The sequence below is a fragment of the Mus caroli genome, chromosome 7 (genome assembly GCF_900094665.2).
Source record: "Mus caroli chromosome 7, CAROLI_EIJ_v1.1, whole genome shotgun sequence".
Taxonomy (NCBI): domain Eukaryota; kingdom Metazoa; phylum Chordata; class Mammalia; order Rodentia; family Muridae; genus Mus; species Mus caroli.
In genome coordinates, this window is record NC_034576.1 from 144,657,987 (window position 1) to 144,678,721 (window position 20,735).

General features: G+C 49.8%; 1 protein-coding gene across 5 annotated transcripts in view; it reads left to right on the plus strand.

Annotated features, from left to right (window-relative positions):
- Window positions 1-3,398: 3,398 nt before the first annotated feature.
- Lsp1 (lymphocyte specific protein 1) overlaps window positions 3,399-20,735 on the plus strand; it is a 34,821-nt gene continuing 17,484 nt past the window's right edge. For 2 of the 5 annotated variants that reach the window (XM_021166468.2, XM_021166472.2), the window contains exon 1: window positions 3,399-3,553. In XM_021166468.2, the coding sequence (XP_021022127.1) occupies window positions 3,486-3,553 (68 nt within the window). In that variant the 5' untranslated portion in view covers window positions 3,399-3,485. Of the gene's footprint in view, window positions 3,554-15,192; window positions 15,715-19,653; window position 20,735 lie in introns of those variants that run through there. The other 3 variants (XM_021166471.2, XM_021166473.2, XM_021166474.2) reach the window with 2 other exon arrangements.

Below are 20,735 nucleotides of genomic sequence, written 5' to 3' on the forward strand. Positions count from 1 at the left end.
CAGATGGTGCAGTTCTGCGTCCCACCAGGGGCTGCAGTCTTTCTTCTCCATCAAAATGGAGTCAAAGCAAAGCTGTTTGTAAAATGGTGTCTCCCAAAGCAATGTCACAGCCTCAAAAAACACTGTTTTATACCATATGGAGTCCCTTAGAGTAGGGCACAGCCTGACCTCAACAGAATCTCACTAGAAAGTAAAGAAAACAACCCAGAAACAAAAGCAGGGGGACCCCGGGAAGTTCTGTCCTTACTGACCTACTTCTGCCAGAGCCTGGCCCCTCCTCCCAAAGGCTTCAAAGTGAGTGTGTGCAGTCTGCACAAATAGTCTTTAAAATTAGCACCACAATGGGCTGGGGATACAGCTAGAGGTAGATCGCTTTCCTGGCTTGTGCAAGGCTCTGGGTTTTATTGCAGCAATACACACACACACACACACACACACACACAAACAATGTCACAAGCTAGGGACTTATCATTCAAAACATGAGCCTGTGAGAAACACTTCAGATCTAAACCTTATGCACAATGGACATATTTTTCTCATTCTGGAGGCAGAAGACTAGACAGATAGAGTAGGCACTAAGGGGTTAAGTGGGGTCTCTCTCTCTCTCTCTCTCTCTCTCTCTCTCTCTCTCTCTCTCTCGGTGTGTGTGTGTGGTGTGGTGGTGGTGGTGTGTGTGTGCGTGTGTGTGTGTGTGTGTGTGTGTGTGTGTGTGTGTATGTGTGTGTGAGCGAGCCTAAATTTCCTCTTTTTGTAAGGACACCAATCATCTTGGAGCAGGCCCTTCCCCTCAATGACCTCATCCTAACTGGTTACATCTGCAACGAGAGGCAATTTCCAAATAAGGCCACATTCTGAAGTCCTGAGGTTTAAGGCTTCAACATATGCATCTTGGAATATGCAATCCAATCCTTAATGGGAGGGCTCAGCCTCTGCATCAGTCTGGGAAGATGGAGACAGGCCAGGAATGCAGGGGCACCCTCTTTGATGGCTGGGGTCCGCATGAAACTCAGAAAAGGTAAAAATCTCCCATTTCAAATGGGACTAAAATAATGAATGAGGCAGCTCACATAGCACCCACATGTCCCAGGGATCTTAATATGCTTTCTGCTGCTACAAAGTATCCCTGAGGGAGAGTAACTTATAAACAACAAAGACATGCTTACATATGTGGAGGCTGGACATACAGGAACATGGGGTGACCCCTGGTGAGGCCTTCTTAATGCCCATCAAGTGGCAAAACAACCCGTTAGGAAGGGCTCATATAAACACACACACACATACACACAAACACACCACACACACACACACACATACACACACACATCTCTGCTGGTAGGGTCTAAATTTCTGTTCGGAAAATGTTAGCTGCTGCTAGATCAGAGGCCTGGAAATTAGGAAGTCCGTCCAACCTATAGGTGGCCAATGGCCTCTGCCTGCCTGTCCTTCAGCCATAAAAACCAACCAGCAGGCCAAAGGGAGGTCATATAAGCAGTGTCTGGAATTCCCAGATAATACTGCTGTGTATGTGCCAGGGCATGTGTATGGAGATCAGAGGACAACTTGTAGGAATTGGTTCTCTCCTTTCACCATGTGGGTCTGATGGATTGAACTCAGATCATCAGGCTTGGTCTCAAACACCTTTGCCTACTGAGCCATCTTGCCACCCCGTAATTTACTTTTACAGGAAAGTCACTCCTGTGATATGACCTGGGCGTAAGACCCATCTTCTCTCAGGAGTCCTGCCTTCCACACTGCTACTCTTGCGGCTGACTTTATAACACTTCAGCTTTGAGAGAACCAGACTGGGGTTTTCCCCTTGGGCAGAGCTGGCTCTGCAGGCTTGAAGGGTCTGTGCTGTTAGGGTCTGAATTTCCATCTGAAAGATGTTAGCTGCTGGATTCGAGGTCCTGAAAACTATGAGACCAATCTAGTCTGTAGGTAGCCAATGGTCTCCACCTCTCCATCCCCCAGCCCTAAGGACAAACAGGCCACAGAAAGTTCACAGATTAGTGGCTGGAATGTACCGATAAGGTGCCTGGATGGCGAGGCCCTGTGAGAGACATAGGAACCAGTGAAAACCTCTTAAGAGGTGTCAGGACAGAAGTGGCATAGCTCTGTCACCTGCCAAATGCATTCCCAGCCACTTATCAACAGAGCACTTAGGAGGGTCCCAAGGAAGCAAAGTGCAAAAGGAGAGAGGAGGCTGAAGAAAAAGCAGGCAGGTGTCCTGCCCAGTCTGCTGAACAATACTCACCTCGGTCTTCCTGTTGCCCCCTCCTCAGGACTGGGATAGAGTAAGCAAGGCTTTGCCCTCCACTGCACCATGTGGGTAAGGAAGGGCTCCCTGCAGTCAGGCAGGCTTGCAAACACAGGTCTACCTCTAGATGATACTCTAAGGCTTCCACTAAGTTTCCCAACACCCTAAGGCTCTCTTGCCTTTCTGCTCTTCTTCTCCTGCAAGACCCCATAGTGAGATTTCCGAGGTCACCCATTGCCCAGTGCTGGAAAAGAGGGCACTGGTTCCTTTATTTCTATCTCTTGGATCAGCAAGCTTCAAGGAGAGAGTCTCTACCATGTTGTGGCTGCCTCAACTTAGCCCAGTGACACTTCAGCCCAAGTCCCGGGACTTTGGGATCTGGTTATCACATTCCACATCATTCCTTTATGATCCCTTTGGTTCCCTCCCAAAAGCCTCAGTCCTTCCTCTGGTGCTGCCTCTCAGGAGAACCCATGACCCACCCCATCATAGCTGGGAACATCAACCAACTCTTAGACTGGTTCCAAATGCCCAGAGCACAGAGGCAGGATTAGAGAGAACTGAGCTGACAGAGCAGGAAGACAAGAGTGTCCAGCAGCTAGGAATGAAGACAGATAGAGACAAGCTCTAGAACCACAGACTAGAGGAGCACCACATGTGGCTGGAGAGCAAAGGCTAATTAAGAGTGTCCAAGGCCATGACCTTGGAGCATCAAGAACCCGTTCCACTATGTTCATTGAGCACACTTGGAAGCACAGAAGATTTCCATGCAAAGCAATTGAAAGCAGTCCACAGACACTAAAGGGACCATGAATTCTGGACATTGTGGGAGACATAGCTACTCTCAGGTCTATGGACCAGAGTTGCAAGGAGTATCCTTACTCACCTCTACCCTCAGCCCTTTTCTGTCATTTCAGGAGGCTGCAGCTTGCTTGTTCAATACTTCCTGATGAGTGGTTTGGGTTTAGTTGGGGTTTTTTTTTTGTGTGTGTGTGTGTGTTTTGTTTTGTTTTGTTTTGTTTTGTTTTAACTCTTCTTCTGTTGCAGCAACATAGTGAAAAAAAAAAAAACCCAAGCCCCATAGGTTTCAAACCTCAACCTGCTACAGGAAGGAGGAAGTGAAACCTGGGGCGGGAAGGGTGGGGGGCTGAGGCTCTAGGCCACCGCCCATCTACAGAGAAGCACCAGGAGCCATAACAAGTGCACCCACACCGAAGACACCAGGCCCATGGCGGAGGCTGCCATCGATCCCAGATGCGAGGAACAGGAAGAGCTCCATGCAGAAGACAGCGAAGGGTGAGTTCCACTATGGGCAATAGGCTTTGTGCCAAGTGCTGAGTAGGCAGAGTCTCAGATAGTGGTTACCAATTGATGTCTCCTCTCTCTCCCTCTGCAGCTTGGCCTAACTGGGGAAGGCTAAGTCTTCCTGGCTAGGGTTCATAGCCAGAGCAGAGAAGATAGATGCTTGGTGTGAAAGGGACTGGGAGTGGCTGGATATGGCCTGAACAGCAGGAGAGAGCAGTAGCTGTGTTGGGAGAAACTAGGCCTAGGAATCCTGACCTCACGCACCTATAGGCTTGTCTGAGGGGTCTGGCCTGCCTTAAGATACTGAGAGGTGACCAGACCTCAGGGGTTCCCAAAGCTGCTATGTGAGGATAGAGAAGGTCAATGGTGTCTTGTGGACCAGGCACTGTTGTTAAGTACAGTGGGTATGGGAATGAACATTGGCAAAGATAAAGGGGGTCACTGCCCTGCAACAGACAGGGCTGGGCAGAGGCCTTTAGGCTGTCAGCTGCTTAAGGGCATCTGCAATTTAAAGGGATGTGAAGGGTCTTCCCTGTCTTTCCTGTGTTGGGTCATAAGGTGAGGGTGGGGGTAATGAGAAGAGAAGCTGTTAGTGGGTAGACATGGAGACCAAGCCAGGTCATTGGTGCCTGCCCTGCCCTGTCCCAGGAACAGGTCTCAGAAGAAGGTGTCAGGTCTTGGGGACAGGTCAGAGGCTAACAGCCTCATGGGAGCAGGATGTGGGGGCTGCGGTCCAGGTGTGTAAGAGGAAGGGGAAGAAAGAGGTAAAACATAAAATTGCTACCGGAGCTGCCAGGTTGCCAGGGAGAGTGTGACTCTTAGGGTTCAGCCACAGGCTCAAGGAGATAAGGCCCACCTTAGCAGGGGTTGCAGGGTCTCTGCAGTTTGCAAGCTGCCTTGTAAGATGGAGCTGGACTCCAGATCTTGGGCAGGAACAGCGATTCCTCAATCCTTATCAATGATAATGGGAAGAAGCCTCACTTTGAGGGGTGCATGTTGGGGGGTCTCCACACTATTGCTTTGCATTTGGACCCTGGTTAGAAAGCTGTCCAAGGAACCCTCAGGCCAGGAAAGGAGTCTGAGGCTAAGCAGAGACTGGCCTAGTCTGGGTCAGCACCCTTGTGCCAGCCTTGGGATTCCAGGGTCATGTTGTTCCCAGAAAGGCTCTATGAAGTCTGTCTCCTGGGAAGGGGGACATGCATCGTGACATCCCAAGAAGGGCTCCAAGGACACTCTGCCCAGGCTGGATGAGGACACAAGCTGTGGGGTGTGTGGAACAGGGTGATCAGTCAACAGCTGTGACCCTGTTCAGAAATGACTGCACGTCAGTGCCCCTGCCACCTTGTGCCCATAGAAGGGCAGCTTCAAGCAGCCAAGCCAGCCCCACCCTCCTCCTAGGCTCTTCTTCGGGCCCCCTCTCTCAGCTGTCTCAAATGCCGAGGTCTAAGCAGCACAGTGAAGGGTGCCCACAGTTCTGGCGGTCCCAGCCGATCCCTAGTCATCTTGCTGTAGGACCGGAGCTGGGCTGCACCTGTGCCTGTCAGTCAGGAACTCCTGTTCCATGATCCTACAGCCTTAAAGGGGCCTGGGAGCCCCTTAAAGACCTCCTCCCCAAAATGGAGGAAGAAAGAACAAAGTGCACCACCGACCTTTCAAAATGAAACTGAGACCCTGGAGGAGGAGACACTGTGCCTGCTGTACAGGGTGACTCACAGACCAGGGATTCTCCTGTTTGAAGTGGTAAAGTCCCCAGTGCCCAGAAGGGGTTATTTGGTCTAAGAAGTTCCCGTTCAGGAAGCCCCAGAAGCCCAGAGCCGAACAGGGTCAGCTTGAGCTGGATCAGATCAGGGGAATCCCCATGCTGTGCTGTCCACAGTGGACCAGGCATCAGGCAGAAGCCAGGCACTTCCTTCATACCTGCCCTGGTATACCAGGGTGAGCATGGCAGGACACATATGCACACCAAGTCCAAGGCAGTCAAGCCCCTCCCACAGAGCCTCAGAAGGCAGGAAGGCTGCTTGCTGTGCACCACTCCTGAGTTCCCCACACCACTGATGCAAGCCAGCCACTCTTCCTCTGCTGGGGTGCTCTCTCCCAGCCTGACTACCCAACAGTAGATTATTCCTGTCCCTTGGAAGCAGTGTGTGGCATCTCCATAGGACTGCAAGTGACTTGCTGATTCTGCTGGGTGATACCTAGGGAATGTCTTGCCCTAAGACCAAACTTGAACACCCTTACACCTCCACTGTGCGGTGCCTTAGAAGCTACAAGGCAGTCATATAGCTCACAGAGAGAGGCTCAGCATGCCCTCACGGGCCTCAGATTCAAACACTATCCATGTCCTGGAACCCTAGCTCTGTGTGGAGCCATGCCTCCTCTCACTGGGAGCAGTCTCATGTAGAGGGATGTCTCTGCACAGGCCTGCCTGACCCATTCTACCTGGCCATCTGTCCTCTCATTTGTATGGTTTATTTGGCTCCTGGGATGTCTGAATTCTGATTTTTTTTTCAGCATCTGATGTTGCTTTGCTGAGGGTCCTGCTCTAGAACTTTATCTATCCTGAAAACCTTTCTGGCCTATGTCCAGACCTGCTGACCAACAGGACAATCTAAGGGTTACCTAGGCAGGGTTCCTTCATGGACCACGTGTGCCTCTAACCCCTGAGCTCTAGTCAGAGACTTTGAACACTATTGAGAGTCTTCTTCTAAGATGCAGGGACCCCCACCTCAACCTTGCCCTCCCAAGGTGTGCTCTGAGGATTGAAAGCCTAGAAGCTGAGTCCTGGAGCTCTCTCTCCAGATGGCAGAGCTGAGCCAGGCAGGGCCAAGTCAGAGCTTCCTGAAGACAGAAAGGAGGCCAATCAGTGATCTTCCTCCTGGTAGGTCCTAGGCTTTCTACCACCTTCCATCCAGCTTCAGCAGATCCCCATCTTGGGTTGGGAAGGGGAAACCAGATGCTTGGCACATTTGGGACATCACAGGCCCACCTTTACTCCACTTGAGTTAGGCAGATCTGGAATAGGCTGGGGACTGAGGGCCCAGGATGGGATGTCCTTACCAGGGTGACACTGCTACTTCACTAGGGGTTCCCACTGCCTCAGTATCCCTAAGAGGGTTATGTGGGAAGGCTTAGTGAGCCATGAGGAGGTAAAGGCTTGTCTGGGGAAGAGAGCCATAGGAAATGGACCAGGCCTTTTCCTCTAGGAACTCAGACTTTTGGGATAGGGGTTGAGATGCCATTTCAAGGTGAGGGGAAGAAGGGTAAAGTGTCACCCTCTTGTGACTCAGTTTCCCCAACTACACACTCAGAATGCAGCTGCTTGTTTCTAGCATTCATGGACTGAGTGTCTTTGCCAAGCTTTTAAAGACTCTAGCAGGCAAAGATCTTGTAACACCATCACTGCAAGAATGGCCATTTTAGAGATGGCTTTCTGTGTCTAGACATGCCCGTTGTGAGCTTAGGGTGAAGAGCTGGGGTAAGGCTGTTCCAGGCTGCTTCTTAGGGTACTCTGGTGAGAGTCCCCAGAGTGTACCCAATGCTATTATGCAAAGGAGGTTGATAAGGAATCAGTGGTCTTTATTGGACATAGACTGGGTCAAGGTGAGGGATACTTTGTGGGGAAAGCCCAGGTTGAGTGGCAAGTGATCTGTGGGGACATCCCAGGCTGCAGTAGAAGTGTTCTGTGGGGCACTGTCCAGATTGGTATAGCCATGAATCTCTGCATCTGCTATGGTAGCACTGGACCATAAGGCTGTGGGGAGTTCTTCTGGTTCTACAGAGCCCCAGTCTTTCTGTCACACAGTAACTTTTGGGTGATTTCCCATTGGCCTTGAGGCATAGGGCCTCTTTTTGGATTTCAGTGCTTTAATTCTTGCAGAGTACAGGTTTGGATAAAGGGACTACCTGATGACAGCCCATCCAATTCTCAAGATTAGGTTTTCACCAGCCAGCCACTCCTACCCAGCACCAAGGAGCTAGCAGAAAAGCAAGGGGCAATAGTATCAGCGTTTGGAGGCTGATTATGGGATGGATCCCTAGATATGGCAGTCTATAGATGGTTCATCTTTTTGTCTCAGCTCCAAACTTTGTCTCTGTAACTCCTTCCATGGGTGTTTTGTTCCCAATTCTAAGAAGGGGGAAAGTATCCACACTTTGGTCTTCGTTCTTCTTGAGATTCATGTGTTTTGCAAATTGTAACTTATATCTTGGGTATTCTAAGTTTCTGGGCTAATATCCACTTATCAGTGAGTATATATCATTTGAGTTCTTTTGTGATTGGGTTACCTCACTCAGGATAATGCCCTCCAGGTCCAACCATTTGCCTAGGAATTTCATAAATTCATTCTTTTTAATAGCTGAGTAGTACTCCATTGTGTAAATGTACCACATTTTTTTGTATCCATTTCTCTGTTGAGGGGCATCTGGGTTCTTTCCAGCTTCTGGCTATTATAAATAAGGCTGCTATGAACATAGTGGAGCATGATAGGACCCTGATATAGCTGTCTCTAGTGAGACTATGCCGGGGCCTAGCAAACACGTAACTGGATGCTCACAATCAGCTATTGGATGGATCACAGGGTCCCCAATGGAGGAGCTAGAGAAAATACCCAAGGAGCTAAAGGGATCTGCAACCCTATAGATGGAACAACATTATGAACCCACCAGTACCCCGGAGCTCTTGACTCTAGCTGCATATGTATCAAAAGATGGCCTAGTCGGCCATCACTGGAAAGAGAGGCCCATTGGACTTGCAAACTTTATATGCCCCAGTACAGGGGAACATAGGGGCCAAAGAGTGGGAGTGGGTGGGTAGGGGAGTGGAGGGGAGGGTATGGAGGACTTTTGGGATAGCATTGGAAATGTAAATGAGGAAAATACCTAATTAAAAAAAATAAGTATAAAAAAAAAAAAAGCAAGGGGCTATGGGTTTAGAGTGTAGGAGTTTGCGAGTGGACAGTAGGTAAGTCAGGGAAGCCCCTGTTTTTTCTTGTGGCCAGGTCACTATTACCAGGCTCAGTTTGCTGATCACCTCCAAGTTGGGAAGTTGTAAGTTGGCATGGAAGAAAGACTGCCCCCATCAGTTAGCAGAAGAAACTAATTTGCAAATTCAAGATGCATCTGTTCCCTCTGAGCCCTTCTTCATATCAGGACACCTTAGAGGTGGAACAAAGTAGGCTGTGGGTGGTATAGATAGGGCCAGTATAAACCCTAGCCCAGTGTGACCAGGTGCTATGGGAAGGCTGTCTAGAATGTCTTGGAGCTCCTGTCTGTCATGGGTGGCATGGGTCCTATCTCAACTCTCCTTCCAGAGCCTTGGTCTTACCACCTGCCTTTTGGATATGTACATGAGGATGGGGTTTCATCCCTAGTAGATATGTCTTCTCAGGTTCACATCCTTCTGTCTGCATGAAGGAAAACCACCCTCCCTCCACAAGGTGACTGTACCTTCTTTCCTAAAAGCAGCCTTTAGGAAAGGCTTTCTTTCTCTTCTCTTTCCCTTCCTTTTCTTCCCTTCCCTTCCCTCTCTTCCTTTCCTTTCCTCTCTTCCCTTTACTTCTCCTTTCCTCTCCTTTCCCTCCTCTCTTTTTCCTCTTCCCTCTCTCTCCTCCTTTCCTCTCTTCTTTATCTCCTTCCCCCTTCCTTCTCCCCTCCTCTCTCTCTTTCTCCTCTTTCTCTCCTTTTATTTTCCCTTCTCCTTTCTCTCCTCCTCCTCTTCTCCCCACCTTCTACCTCTCCCTCCTCTCCCAGGAACATCTCCCCAAAGAGCAATAGAACTCAAGACAGATGAATATAGCTAGTTTATTCCAAAGAAATCTGGAAAGACTCTGTTACCCTTTCTCCTAGTCTCAGCTCCAACCACAGTTGGCTTCACCACACCCAGATCCCTGGTTCCACCCTTAGCTCTGGCCCACCAGACCTTGCTTGGAAAGGGGAACACATGGAGCTGATGAATGTGGGGAAACATTTGGAGAGTTTCTATTATATAAATCAGAGCCACATTACTATTAAAAGCCACTATCCCAGACCCTGCCACCAGTAGGTTTATTGTGTCTTTCTCCATATAGTACATTGGTCTGTAAGCATGTCTGTTGGAATATGTCTGCTGGGGGTTGTAAAGATATTTGGACAAGGAAGAAGATCTATGCTTCCCAAGTTCTGTTTAGGGTCTATTTTATAAGAGGGACCTAACCTCCTGAGGCTTTATTCTCAAGCCATGAGCTTTTGAGCCATGTCTAGTCACAAAAAGAAGAAGAAGAAGAAGAAGAAGAAGAAGAAGAAGAAGAAGAAGAAGAAGAAGAAGAAGAAGAAGAAGAAGAAAGAAAAAGAAGAAGAAAGAAAAAGAAGAAGAAGAACAACAACAACAACAACAAACAACAACAAGAAGAAAGAAAAAGAAGAAGAAGAAGAACAACAACAACAACAACAACAAACAACAACAAGAAGAAAGAACAAGAAGAACAAGAAGAACAAGAAGAGGAGGAGGAGGAGGAGGAAGGAAATAAGAAAATAAAAGAAGAACCAGTAGTGGAAAATATATGAATATAGGGAAAGATGGATGAAAAAAGAAAGTATGGGAACAGCAATGTGGGTAGATAAATGAATGTATGGAAGGGTGGGTGGATAGATGAATATGTGGATAGATCTATGGATAAATCAATAAATGGACAGATGAATGGATACATAAAAGGATAGATAGACAGATGGGGTCAATGAACTGATTGATGAGTAGGTGGATATATGGGTGTGTGGGAGGAAGCATGCATGGATGGATGGGTAGGTGGATGAATAGGAAGTAGATGGATGGATGGGTGGATGGTCGGATGATATATAAGTGAGTGTATGGATGGATATATAGTTGGTTAGGTGAATGTGCGATGGATAGGTGAATTGATGAATGGGTGAGTTGGTTAGTGGATGGGAAGATTTATGAGTGAGTAGAAGGGTGGGTAAATGGATGGATGAATGCTGGTTAGATAAATGGGGGTGAATGAATGACCGAATGTGTGGATATGTAGGTAGGTGGATAAGTGGGCAAATGGGTGAGTGGAGTTAGATGAATGAGTGGATGGATTGATAAATAAATGGGTGGATGGATGAATGGGAGATGAGTGGATGACTGAATGTCGATGCATATTTGGGAAGATGACTGAGTTGATGGATGGATGGCTGAATGGATGGGTGGATATGAGTGACTGAGTAGATGGATGAATGAGTAAGTGGATGGATGGAAAGATAAGTGGATTGATAAATGAATGAATAAATGAGTAGATATGTGAGTTGGATGGGTGACTGGATGAATGTATAGGTGGATGAAGTGAGTAAATGAATGACTAAATGGGTGGATATACGTGAGTGGATGAATGAAGTAGAAAATGGAAGAATGGATGGATATATGGTTGATATATGAATAGGTGTAGAGGGATGGATGTGTAGTGAATGGATGTATTGATGAGTGGGCGGGTGAATTGGTGAATGGGTAGATATATGGGTGAATGGGTGGTTGAATGGATTGATGGATGGGTGGGTGGGTGGATGAATAGGTAGGTGGGTGGATAGATGGATGAATAAGTGGGTGGATGGACGAATGAATGGGTGAGTAGATGACTGAATATATGAGTAGGAAGATGGGTGAGTAGATGGGTAGATGAATGCATGCATGGGTGGATAGATGGATAAATGAGTGAGTATATGGGTGAATGAATGTATGGATAGATAAATAGATGGATGAGTGGATAGTTGGATAGATAAATGGGTGTGTAGTTGAATGGGAGGGTGAATAGATGACTGAATGTTGTTTGGCTATATGGATGAATGGATGGATGGATGGATGGATGGGTAGATGGGGGTTGTATGGATGGATTGATGAATGGAAGGATATATAGGTAAGTAGATGGGTATGTAGGAAAATAGATGAGCAGGTGCGTATACAGTGAGTGGTGGGTGGGTGGTGGGTGGTTGAATGGGTGGATGGATGGATGATTGAGTGAGTGAATGAGTGCAGTCATAAATGGATAACTGACTGGGTGGATATATGGGTAGATAGATGGGTGGGGGTAGCTGGATGGAAGGATGAATTGATGAATAGATAGGTGGATGGATGGATATATGGGTGAGTGGATGGTGGATGGATGGATGGATGGATGGATGAGTGGATAGATGGGTAAATGGGTGGATAATATATGGGTGGTTGGATGGATCTGAGTGGATAATTGTGTTGATGAGTGGATGAGCTGGTTGGTGGATGAGTAGATTTATAAGTGGGTAGATGGGTAAGTGGGTAGTTGGATAAATGGGATGATGAGTGAGCAGATGGGTGAATAGATGAATGGATAGATATATGGATGGATGGAGGTTGGATAGATAAGTGCATGAGGTGGATGGATATGTGGATGGATATGTGGATGGATAGATAAATAGGTGGATAAATGGATGCAGGGAATAGATAAATGGATGTGTTGGAGGATGGGCACACGGGATGAAAGAATAGGTAGATGAATGAGGAGATAGGTAGGATATAGATAAATGACTAGACAGATATAACATCAAGACAGGCAGATTGTGACTGTAAATAAATAATGGGTACATAGATATAACAATAGATTTGAGGGTGGCAAGATAAACAAATGACAAATCAAGAGATGGATAAATTGGTATGAGGTGAACTATTGAAGATACAGATGTATAAAAAGACACCTCTCCATCATAAATTTTACACTATCTTTCTGCTTTCTCCCATTGTGAGAAAGTCTCTCTCCATCATTTCTAAACCAGGAAATACTTATTCCTCCCCACTAAATTCTTTTTCCTTAATATCATACAAAGCATCTCAGTGCCCTGGTCCCCCCTATTTCCTGACCCTGACTCATGCTTTTAGCAGCATTAACCATCATCTGCAATGTGTTGATACATATTTACTTATTTGTTCCCATTAAAATGTCAGTGAGCCTTGGAGAGTGGTGCTGAATTCCCAGAACATTAAAAGTTACTGGAATTCAGTTCGTGCTTCTTGAATAAACATACAGACTGATGGATAAACGTGTGGATAATTACATGGATATGTGAGTAGAGGGATGGCTGGGGCAGGGGAAGAGTAGATAATGAAAATTGGGCTGGAGGCTGATTTCCTATAGTGTTATTGACTTGCTTGGATGACCATGCATACAGTGCAACACACAAAGATGTGTGCAGCTGTATGTGCAGCTTCCTAGAAGATGTCTTAGACAGATTTATGAATGAATATGGAAAATGTATAAATAAAACATAGATATCTGTGAAGATGAATGAAAATAAGAGCAGAAGACTGATTTGGAGATGAAAGTATGGATTGAAGAAATGTTCCTGGTTAGACAAATGCACATACAAATTGGAGGGTGAATATGCAGAAAGTATTAGTTAGTATGTAACAGGAGGTTATTGTGCTCCAAGCGGCTTGCTAAACATTTCTTCTGAGTGTACTAATGAAAAAACTCAGTGTGGTAAAATGGTAATTGCCATAAAAGCTTGGTATCCTGAGTTAGATCTCCAAAATCTGTATAAAGAAGGAAGGAGGGAACCAGATCCACAAACCCAAGATCCACAAGATCTTCTAACCCCTGCATGCTCACTGTGATATACCCAGTCTCCCTTAATAATAAGTGGATAAGTGGATAGATGAAAGTACAGATGAACAGATAAATGGATGGATGGATGGATAGATAGATGGATAAATAGGTAGGTAGATAAATGAATGAGTATGTAGGTATATGAGTGGGGGTACATATCCGGTATACATGGATAAATGGATAAGTGGGTGGGTAGGAAGAAAAATAATAGATAGTAAGGCCAGTATCATTCTGTCCCCTTGTCTATATATGTCATGGCTTCAAAACCTTAAATCATCCCACATCTCTTCAGGAAAACTACCACCGATTAAGGCAGCCCTCCCCTGTCTGGACACATTCTTCCTTCTTTTGAACCCAAATTGCCCCAACCACATGTCGTTCCTGGCTGTCTAGTTGGAATAGGAACAGGGGCCAGGAAGTGGTGTGTTAAGTTATGATGCAGGCACAGAACAAGCTGGTTTCCTGGGCAATCTGGTTCCACTAGGTGACCTTTTTAACTTGGGCTCACCAGAGGGAGTTTCAGAGTGTGTTGTTTCTTATGTCTTTGTGCTACTAAGGAAACACGGTGGACTCTGCTGTCTCTGCTCTACACCCTGGCTCTATCTCCTCCTGGGAGATTCTGGGGGAGGGAGATGCTGTAATTGCTATGCTCGGAACAGCCGGATCTCATCCTGTAGCAAGTGTGGCAGAAAAGGCGGGTAGTCAGCTTTTTGGTCACTGTAGATCTGAGCTGGGGATCCATGGGCGACTGCGTCTGTGTTGCCACTTTAAGGTGTTTCTCCTTGCCACCAGTGAGCTGTCCATGTGACCCCCCCAACACCTACCTCCGTCCTCAGTAGTCCCCAGGTTTCCTGGGATCTGACTTCCTGGCCCACCTAGAGGTCACAGTAACTTGTCTGTGCCTATTTTCCAAGTGTGGAGATAGAGGACAACTAGAGGCCAGTGTGTAGAGAGAGACACAGTGGGCAGTTGCTGGCAGTCAAAGACTCAACTATGGTGCTGGCTCTGCCAGACTCTGGCTCTGTGACCTGGCCCAGTGCTGTTGGCCAGCCTTGGTTTTCCCATCCAGCTCATGGGTCTAGCAGTACTGCTTATCCACAGCTATGAGTGTGGGTGATCCCGGAAGCCACCAGATGTAAGCCTACTCGCCCAAAACTGGCCTATGGCATCTTCCCCCCAGCCCAGCCACTAGCCTCCAGTGTTCTCCAGTGAGTCACAGTGACTAAGCCCAACCAGAAAAACAATGGGCTGGGCTGCTTTGTCCCTGGTTCTGAGCCAGAGGATAGGGTAGGGGGGCTGGCTGGTGAGGGCACCCGGTACCCTCCTACACTCTGGGGACTTTGGCTCCCTACACCAAGGAAGATGCTCTCTGTGGCATTTACTCCCTGCTTCGAATGTAGCCTGAGATTCTGGGGAGGGCAGTAGCCTTCCAACTAAAAGACCTGGGAAGATTCCTGGGGTGCCCAGCCTCCCCTGGAGGTTATACAAGAGCAGGGAGCTGGGAATAAACAGAGGGAAAATGAAGACCCAGAGGGAGGGAGGAAAGAGGGAGGGGGAGGAGGGAGAGGAAGAAGGGAGGGAAAGGAATGGGGGAGGGAAGGTAGGAAGAATACTGAGATAGGGATGAAACGCCAGTGGAGAAAAGGGCAAGGAGGGGCAGTCAGCCAGGTCAGGGGCAGCTGAGGCCCAGACCTGGGAGGAGAGGATCAGGGGTCAGGGAGAACAGGACTCAAAGCAGGGACCAGCAGGCAGGCAGAGGTGGGCAAGAGGCTCTGATGATGGTAAGGTGACCTGTGGCCAGGCACCCAGAGTGAAGTGGTAGGCAGAGAGGTGGGAAATGACAGAAGCTGCCAAGATGGTCTGAGGGGGGCAGACCACCATGCTGCCCACAAGCGGGCGTGGAGGTCCAGCCAGGCCCCCACACTGCGGGGCTGGGAGGGTTTCTCTCTGACATTTTTACTAGTCTCGGAAGGAGGAGGAGGTGGTGGAGGTGGAGGAGACCAAGGGGGCGGAGAAGGGGGCTGGGGGACAAAAGGAAAGCAGCTGCTAAGCATCCTGAGAAAGGAGAGGGGAGAGAGACCCACAGAAACAGGGTCCAGGGACAGTGGAAGGGCCTGGGGCTGCCATCTGGGAGCCAGCCCCAGACCCCCACCCCCAAGGGCTGGAGGGGCTGAGACAGACAGATATCCTTCAGACAGACAGATGGAGGAGACAGGGAAGGGCTGTCAGAGCCTGAGAGACCAGACAGACTGACAGGGGGAGGAGGGTAGGGACAAGGACACAAAGAGAGGGACAAGGAGAAGGGACAGGGCAGGGCAGGGAAGAAGAAAGGAAAAGAAAGAAGGGAAGGGGAAAGAGGAGAAAGAGAAGAAGGCAGAGGAGAACAGAGGTGCTGGGCCAGAGCACCAGGAGCCTTTGAAGCTGCAGGCTGTGTCCCCAGGGCCAGGGGTCAGGCCAGGTCACCAGCGTCGTCGGGCAGGCCTGCAGCATGAATGGCCCCGCACTCCTGAGGAGAAATGCTAGCAAACGGGGCTTGGAGAAGCTGCTGAGGTAGGTCCCTCCCAGCCCAGGCACGGTGCCCGCGGTGCCCTTGCTGACAGTGGTAACCCCTGTGCCCAGACTGGCAAGATATGTGGCCCACAGGCTGTGCCTATGCACGTGTATAGGAAGGTAGTGAAGCCTAGCACGAAACCATTGTCTTGGCCAGCCAGCCAGCTGCACTTCTTCCTCCCAGCACCCCCTGTGTGTCCCCAGGACCCACAGAGAATTTATCCTCAGAGTAGCTGCCACAAGCCTCCCTCCCCATGTCTTTTTCCTAACCAGTCACCCTCACTTTACAAATGAGATTGGACTTGCAGCCATAGATCTCAAAAACCACTGAGCTGACAGTCCTGGGAGTGGGAGGCACTGCAACCTTTTGGTACCCTGACTCTCTGGCCACTGGGCTTTAGGTCTTTGAGTCTTTCATCTGAAAGTCTGTTTTCTCCTATGTAAAGTGTGTGAGAGAAAGCAGACAATGGTAGGCCCAGAACCTGCAACTCTCAGGTACTGCCAATAATTAAGGGCTCATTGCTGCTCTCCGTGCCACCTGCTGTGCCCTTTCTTTTCTTCCCTCTTCCAGCCTTAAGGCTCTGCTGCAGTACCACCTCCTCCAAGAAGCCTGCCATGGTCTTCCTAGCCAGGAAGGCTTGGCTCTTCTACTCATCTGGTGGCCTGTTCCCTGGCCCACTTCCATGGCTGCTTAAACCCCATGCTCCTGAAGGGTACGCCTGGCATTGTTTCATATTTCTTTGTGTTTTGGTCCTGACTCTCTGTGGTGAGACAGGGCACAGATGGGGTGGTAGGCAGATGGTTACCTCTACGTTCTAGCTCTAGCATGGTCCGAGCTGGCAACCAAGGTCAGGACCAGCAGTGGGTCTAAGCTGGCCTCCCAGCCTTTCTCCACACTAGCCCCCAACCAAATACTATGTCTGTGCTTCATGCTAGTCTTTCAGGCCTCGCCCAACCTGCTCAGGGTCCTTATGCACGGCCACCTCACACAGGCTATATGTCTCTCTGGTCCAGACTGGGATGTGCCCTCCATTGTCACCATCCCTTATGGTGTCCCGTGTCCTGAAAATTTAGGAGCAGCTTTGATCAATCTTCCTAACTCACTAGTACCATATAACAAGCAGGAAACTGGTCCCAGTACCCTGGTGGCTGTAGGGTGGCAGAGCCTCAAGTCCTACCACCAAGCTGATGTCCTGGTAACCCAGAAGTAGGGCGATGGGGCCACTAAAGCTCTAGACAAGGCAAAACCTTGAGCAGGGGTTAGGCTTGGCACCACTCAAAGTCTTGAGCTGAAGAAATGTGGAAGGAAACCCAGAGACCAAGGCCTTGCAATGGTTAAGCAGTGGGCAGGACAAGGGGGCAGGTCCCTGGGAGGTCTTAGAGAACTCCGATGGTGTAGAGGATAGAGGGGGAATGGATCCAGGGGTTTGTCCCTTGTGAGGGATGATAGAGAAATACGTGTCCACATGTACAGTGGGTCTAAAATAGATGAAATGGGGTGGTGTCTGGGGTAGATATATGCTAAGCTGTGCATCTTTGAGAGCCTGGTCCTGCGATTGAACTGGGGTCACACACCCTCATGTGTACTGATACACACATATGTGCAGACATATGTATGCTACCATCTTGTACCATTAACACCCTCCACCCCTGACCCCTTCATGTTCCTTGTCCACATGTCTGTGGCATCCAACACTGTCCACTTCACCCACCCCTCGAGGACAGCTCTCTACTTTGTCTCTGTTAGACAGACAAAGAAAGTAGGCTCAGAGAGGTCGAGTGACTTGCTCAAGGTCACCCAGCAGGCAATGGTGAACCTACCTCCTCCCATCCATTGCCTTTGTCTAGATCCTTCCCCAGGAACCCAAGGCTTTCTCACCACACCTGGTAGCAGAGGCCTGACAGTCCCCTCTGTGACAAACTCTGGAGGGGTTGCTGTGTGACAGTCAGCAGAGGCCAAGGTGCAAAGTGAATCCAGTTTAAATTAAAAAAAAAATACAATTTTATGGACTAATGAGAAAATAGATAGTAAGTCCCCCCAAATCTCCTACTTTGAGTCTGTGTGTGAATTGGGATCGTAACATGTTGCTGGCCAAACTCCAGGCTTACTCCTACTCCCTTGTCCTAGGGATTTAAGTAGCCACTTCCTGTCCCAGGAGAGTCAGGGTCCTTCCAGGTCCACCATAGGTCAGACCAGGGTTAAGGATGATTACCTGGGCTCTCAGCCAGCTACCTGGTTCTGTAGTCCTCTGAGCCTAGATTTAAGAGCAGCTAGACTGGTCAGGAGCACCTTGTGTTGATTCTGGCCTAAGAGTCTGAGCTGGGAGTCCCTTGGCCAGCATCACCAACCAAAGCTCCCTTGGGTAGTAGGAGCCTCTGTCTCATCTGTTCCAGCACCCATCAGCCAGCAGATAGCATGGCATCTGTCTATGGCTCCCCAGGGGTGTAAGACTCTTCAGGCGGGCTCCCACCCCAACATGTGGCCCACTGGGTCCTTGGGGATCCCAGTGTGGCAGAGGGTAGCAGATGGGGCTGGCAGTCTGCTGGGTGGCCCAGTGGGGGGAGGGGAAGCCAGGCCTCCAACCACAGTGTCCAGGGAGGCGTGGCTCCACGGGCCCATTGGAGGCCGAGATCCCGAGGGTGGGGTAGCCCCACCCTGGCAGGCCGGGTGGCCGGTGGGCGGCACCCCCACGGTCCGGGTGGTCTGTCTGCCAGAGCCTGTCCTGCCTGGAGCCTGGCCGAGCTAGCAGCAGGGGGTACAGGGACCAAGTGGCCCAGCCCCCTGGGCAGGGTGTCAGGGCCAGAGCCCAGAGGACTGAGGTTCCGGTTCCAGTCCCAGCCGGTGCGTCAGAGCTGGGTAGATCAGGCAGCAAGCAACAACCAGGGCGCCAAAGCACCCAGAGACTCACCCACTCCATGTTTCTGCTGGAATCAGGAGGGGACACCCAGGGGCTCTTGGGACCCTTGGGATAGCGGCAGGGGCATAGCCCCCAGAGACACTGCTACAGGCCCAGAGCATCTCTCCAGAGAACAATGACAGGATGGACCACCAAGGTCTACAGAGGACAGGTGGGCACATGGACGGCAGGAGGGCAAAGGGCTTCAGGTGGGCATAGGGGTTGAAGTGGGAAAGTGGCTAAAAGTAGGCATAGGGGTTTTAGATGGTATCTGGGGTTAAACCCCTCAGATGTTTCCGTGGGCAGAGAAAGGTTCTCCGTCTCTGTTACCAAGTGAGACCAGATCTGGCCCTCAGCCTAAGATCCGGCTGTGCAGGTTGATCTTCCAAGGATAAGGAATGTGGCTCTGAGGGTCTACTACTAGCCGATGGTACTCAGGGGAGACAGAGGGCCTGCCCTGGAGATGCTGGTGCCAAGGGAGTAACACATTGGGTGCTCCTGAAGGCTTTGAAGGTCCCCTGAGAAAATGTGCCTTATCAGGTAGGAAAGGAGAAGAGGAAGAGCAGAGAAGGCAGAAAAGAGTAAGACACACAAAGGGGCTTGGTGAGGGGAGGGAGTTCCTAACCAGCAACGGAGGGAGGGTACCTTCTGTGCTATCCCTGCCTAGCTGAACTGGGCAGGGAGCCGTTGGTATTGAAAGGGGACTGATAAAGGCGGCGGTGGCAGGAAGAGGCTCGGGAGCCAGCAAGAGATGGGTAAAGGATAAAGAGCTGTAGGAAGAGAGGGAGAAGCTGGTATCCCCCTGAACCAGGACACCCCCCCACACACTAGGTCCTGCTCCTCGACTCCTGTTGCTGCCTTGTCTCCTAGCATTTATTTTAAAGAGGGCAAGGGGATCACCCTGTCATGCACAGGTCTCCCAGGTCTAGGACGCTGCCCTTCTGAGCCTCAGCCTAAGTGGTGGGGACATTGTGAGAACCATCATGCTTGTTCTTTCTCTCAAATATGGCTGTTTCAGTTTATCTCTAGGCGTTGGCCAGGAAATGGGCCCAGGGGACCAGCTCAGGTCCCACTGGCCTCAGCTGATGTGACATCCATAGGGATGTGTGAGTCTCTCACAGCCCATGGGAGGTTTGCCCTTTCCTGGTTCATGCAGTAACTGGGTTCAGCTTTAAGGACTGTTCGATTATCTCTGGCTGAAAGTTGAAATAGGCGACCTGGGATAGACCTCTTTCTCCCTTCGCACCCCAGGAATGAACAGTCCCTGAGGGGTTTGGTAGCACTCAGGGCACAGATGTGGCTACAGGGCCAGGCAGGGTATCCCTTGATCCGGGAACAGATATGTGTTGAAAACAATCAGTGGGTACCCAGCTACTTGCCTGGCTCCTCAGAGAGGCAGGAAAACTGAGGCACACAGGGACTCAGGGCCAGGCATAGGATGATGGGCTGGGAGAGTGACTTGACTACACACCGTCACCTGCCACACATCTGTCCAGGTGGGCAGCTAAGTGAGACAATGTGTAAACCTGTGACCAGATGAAGGATGAGCCATTTGAGCAGCATCCATTAAGAGAGAGCTGTAGCCAGGCCTTTGGGGCGACGTAGATCTGGGTACAGCCAGCAAGGGAGGAAAGAGGAGGGAATGGCAGTCTCAAGCCAGTGCCAGCCACCGTCGCGTGTCAGGGAGTATGCCAGAGCCTTGCCTCCTGAGCGCTGTGAGCATTCTGCCAGGGCTGTCTGCTGCTGTGAGCCACAGTCTCTCTGAGCGCAGTCCCCACCGGAAGCTTGGTGATGAGGATGCCGAAGGCAGTTCTGAACAGCAGAGCTCAGGCACCAGGGAAGTCTCATGCCTGCTGTGCAGTTGGCCTCCGCCTGTGACAAGTCTGGTCAGTGACACGGAGGACACGGTGTGCAGAGCCAGTGAAGGGAGAAAGCAAGCTCAGGCCAGCACAAGCCGCCGTCATGACAAGATGTGACAGATGGGAGGTCTAGACCCTGGTGTCCACCCCTAGACCTGAGGGTGACCTGGGACTGGTCAGATTGGTCCAGAGATGATTTGAGTTAGGAGTTCTGAATGAGGAAGCTGCCAGCAATGGACTGACCAGGAAACACATCATAAAGAGG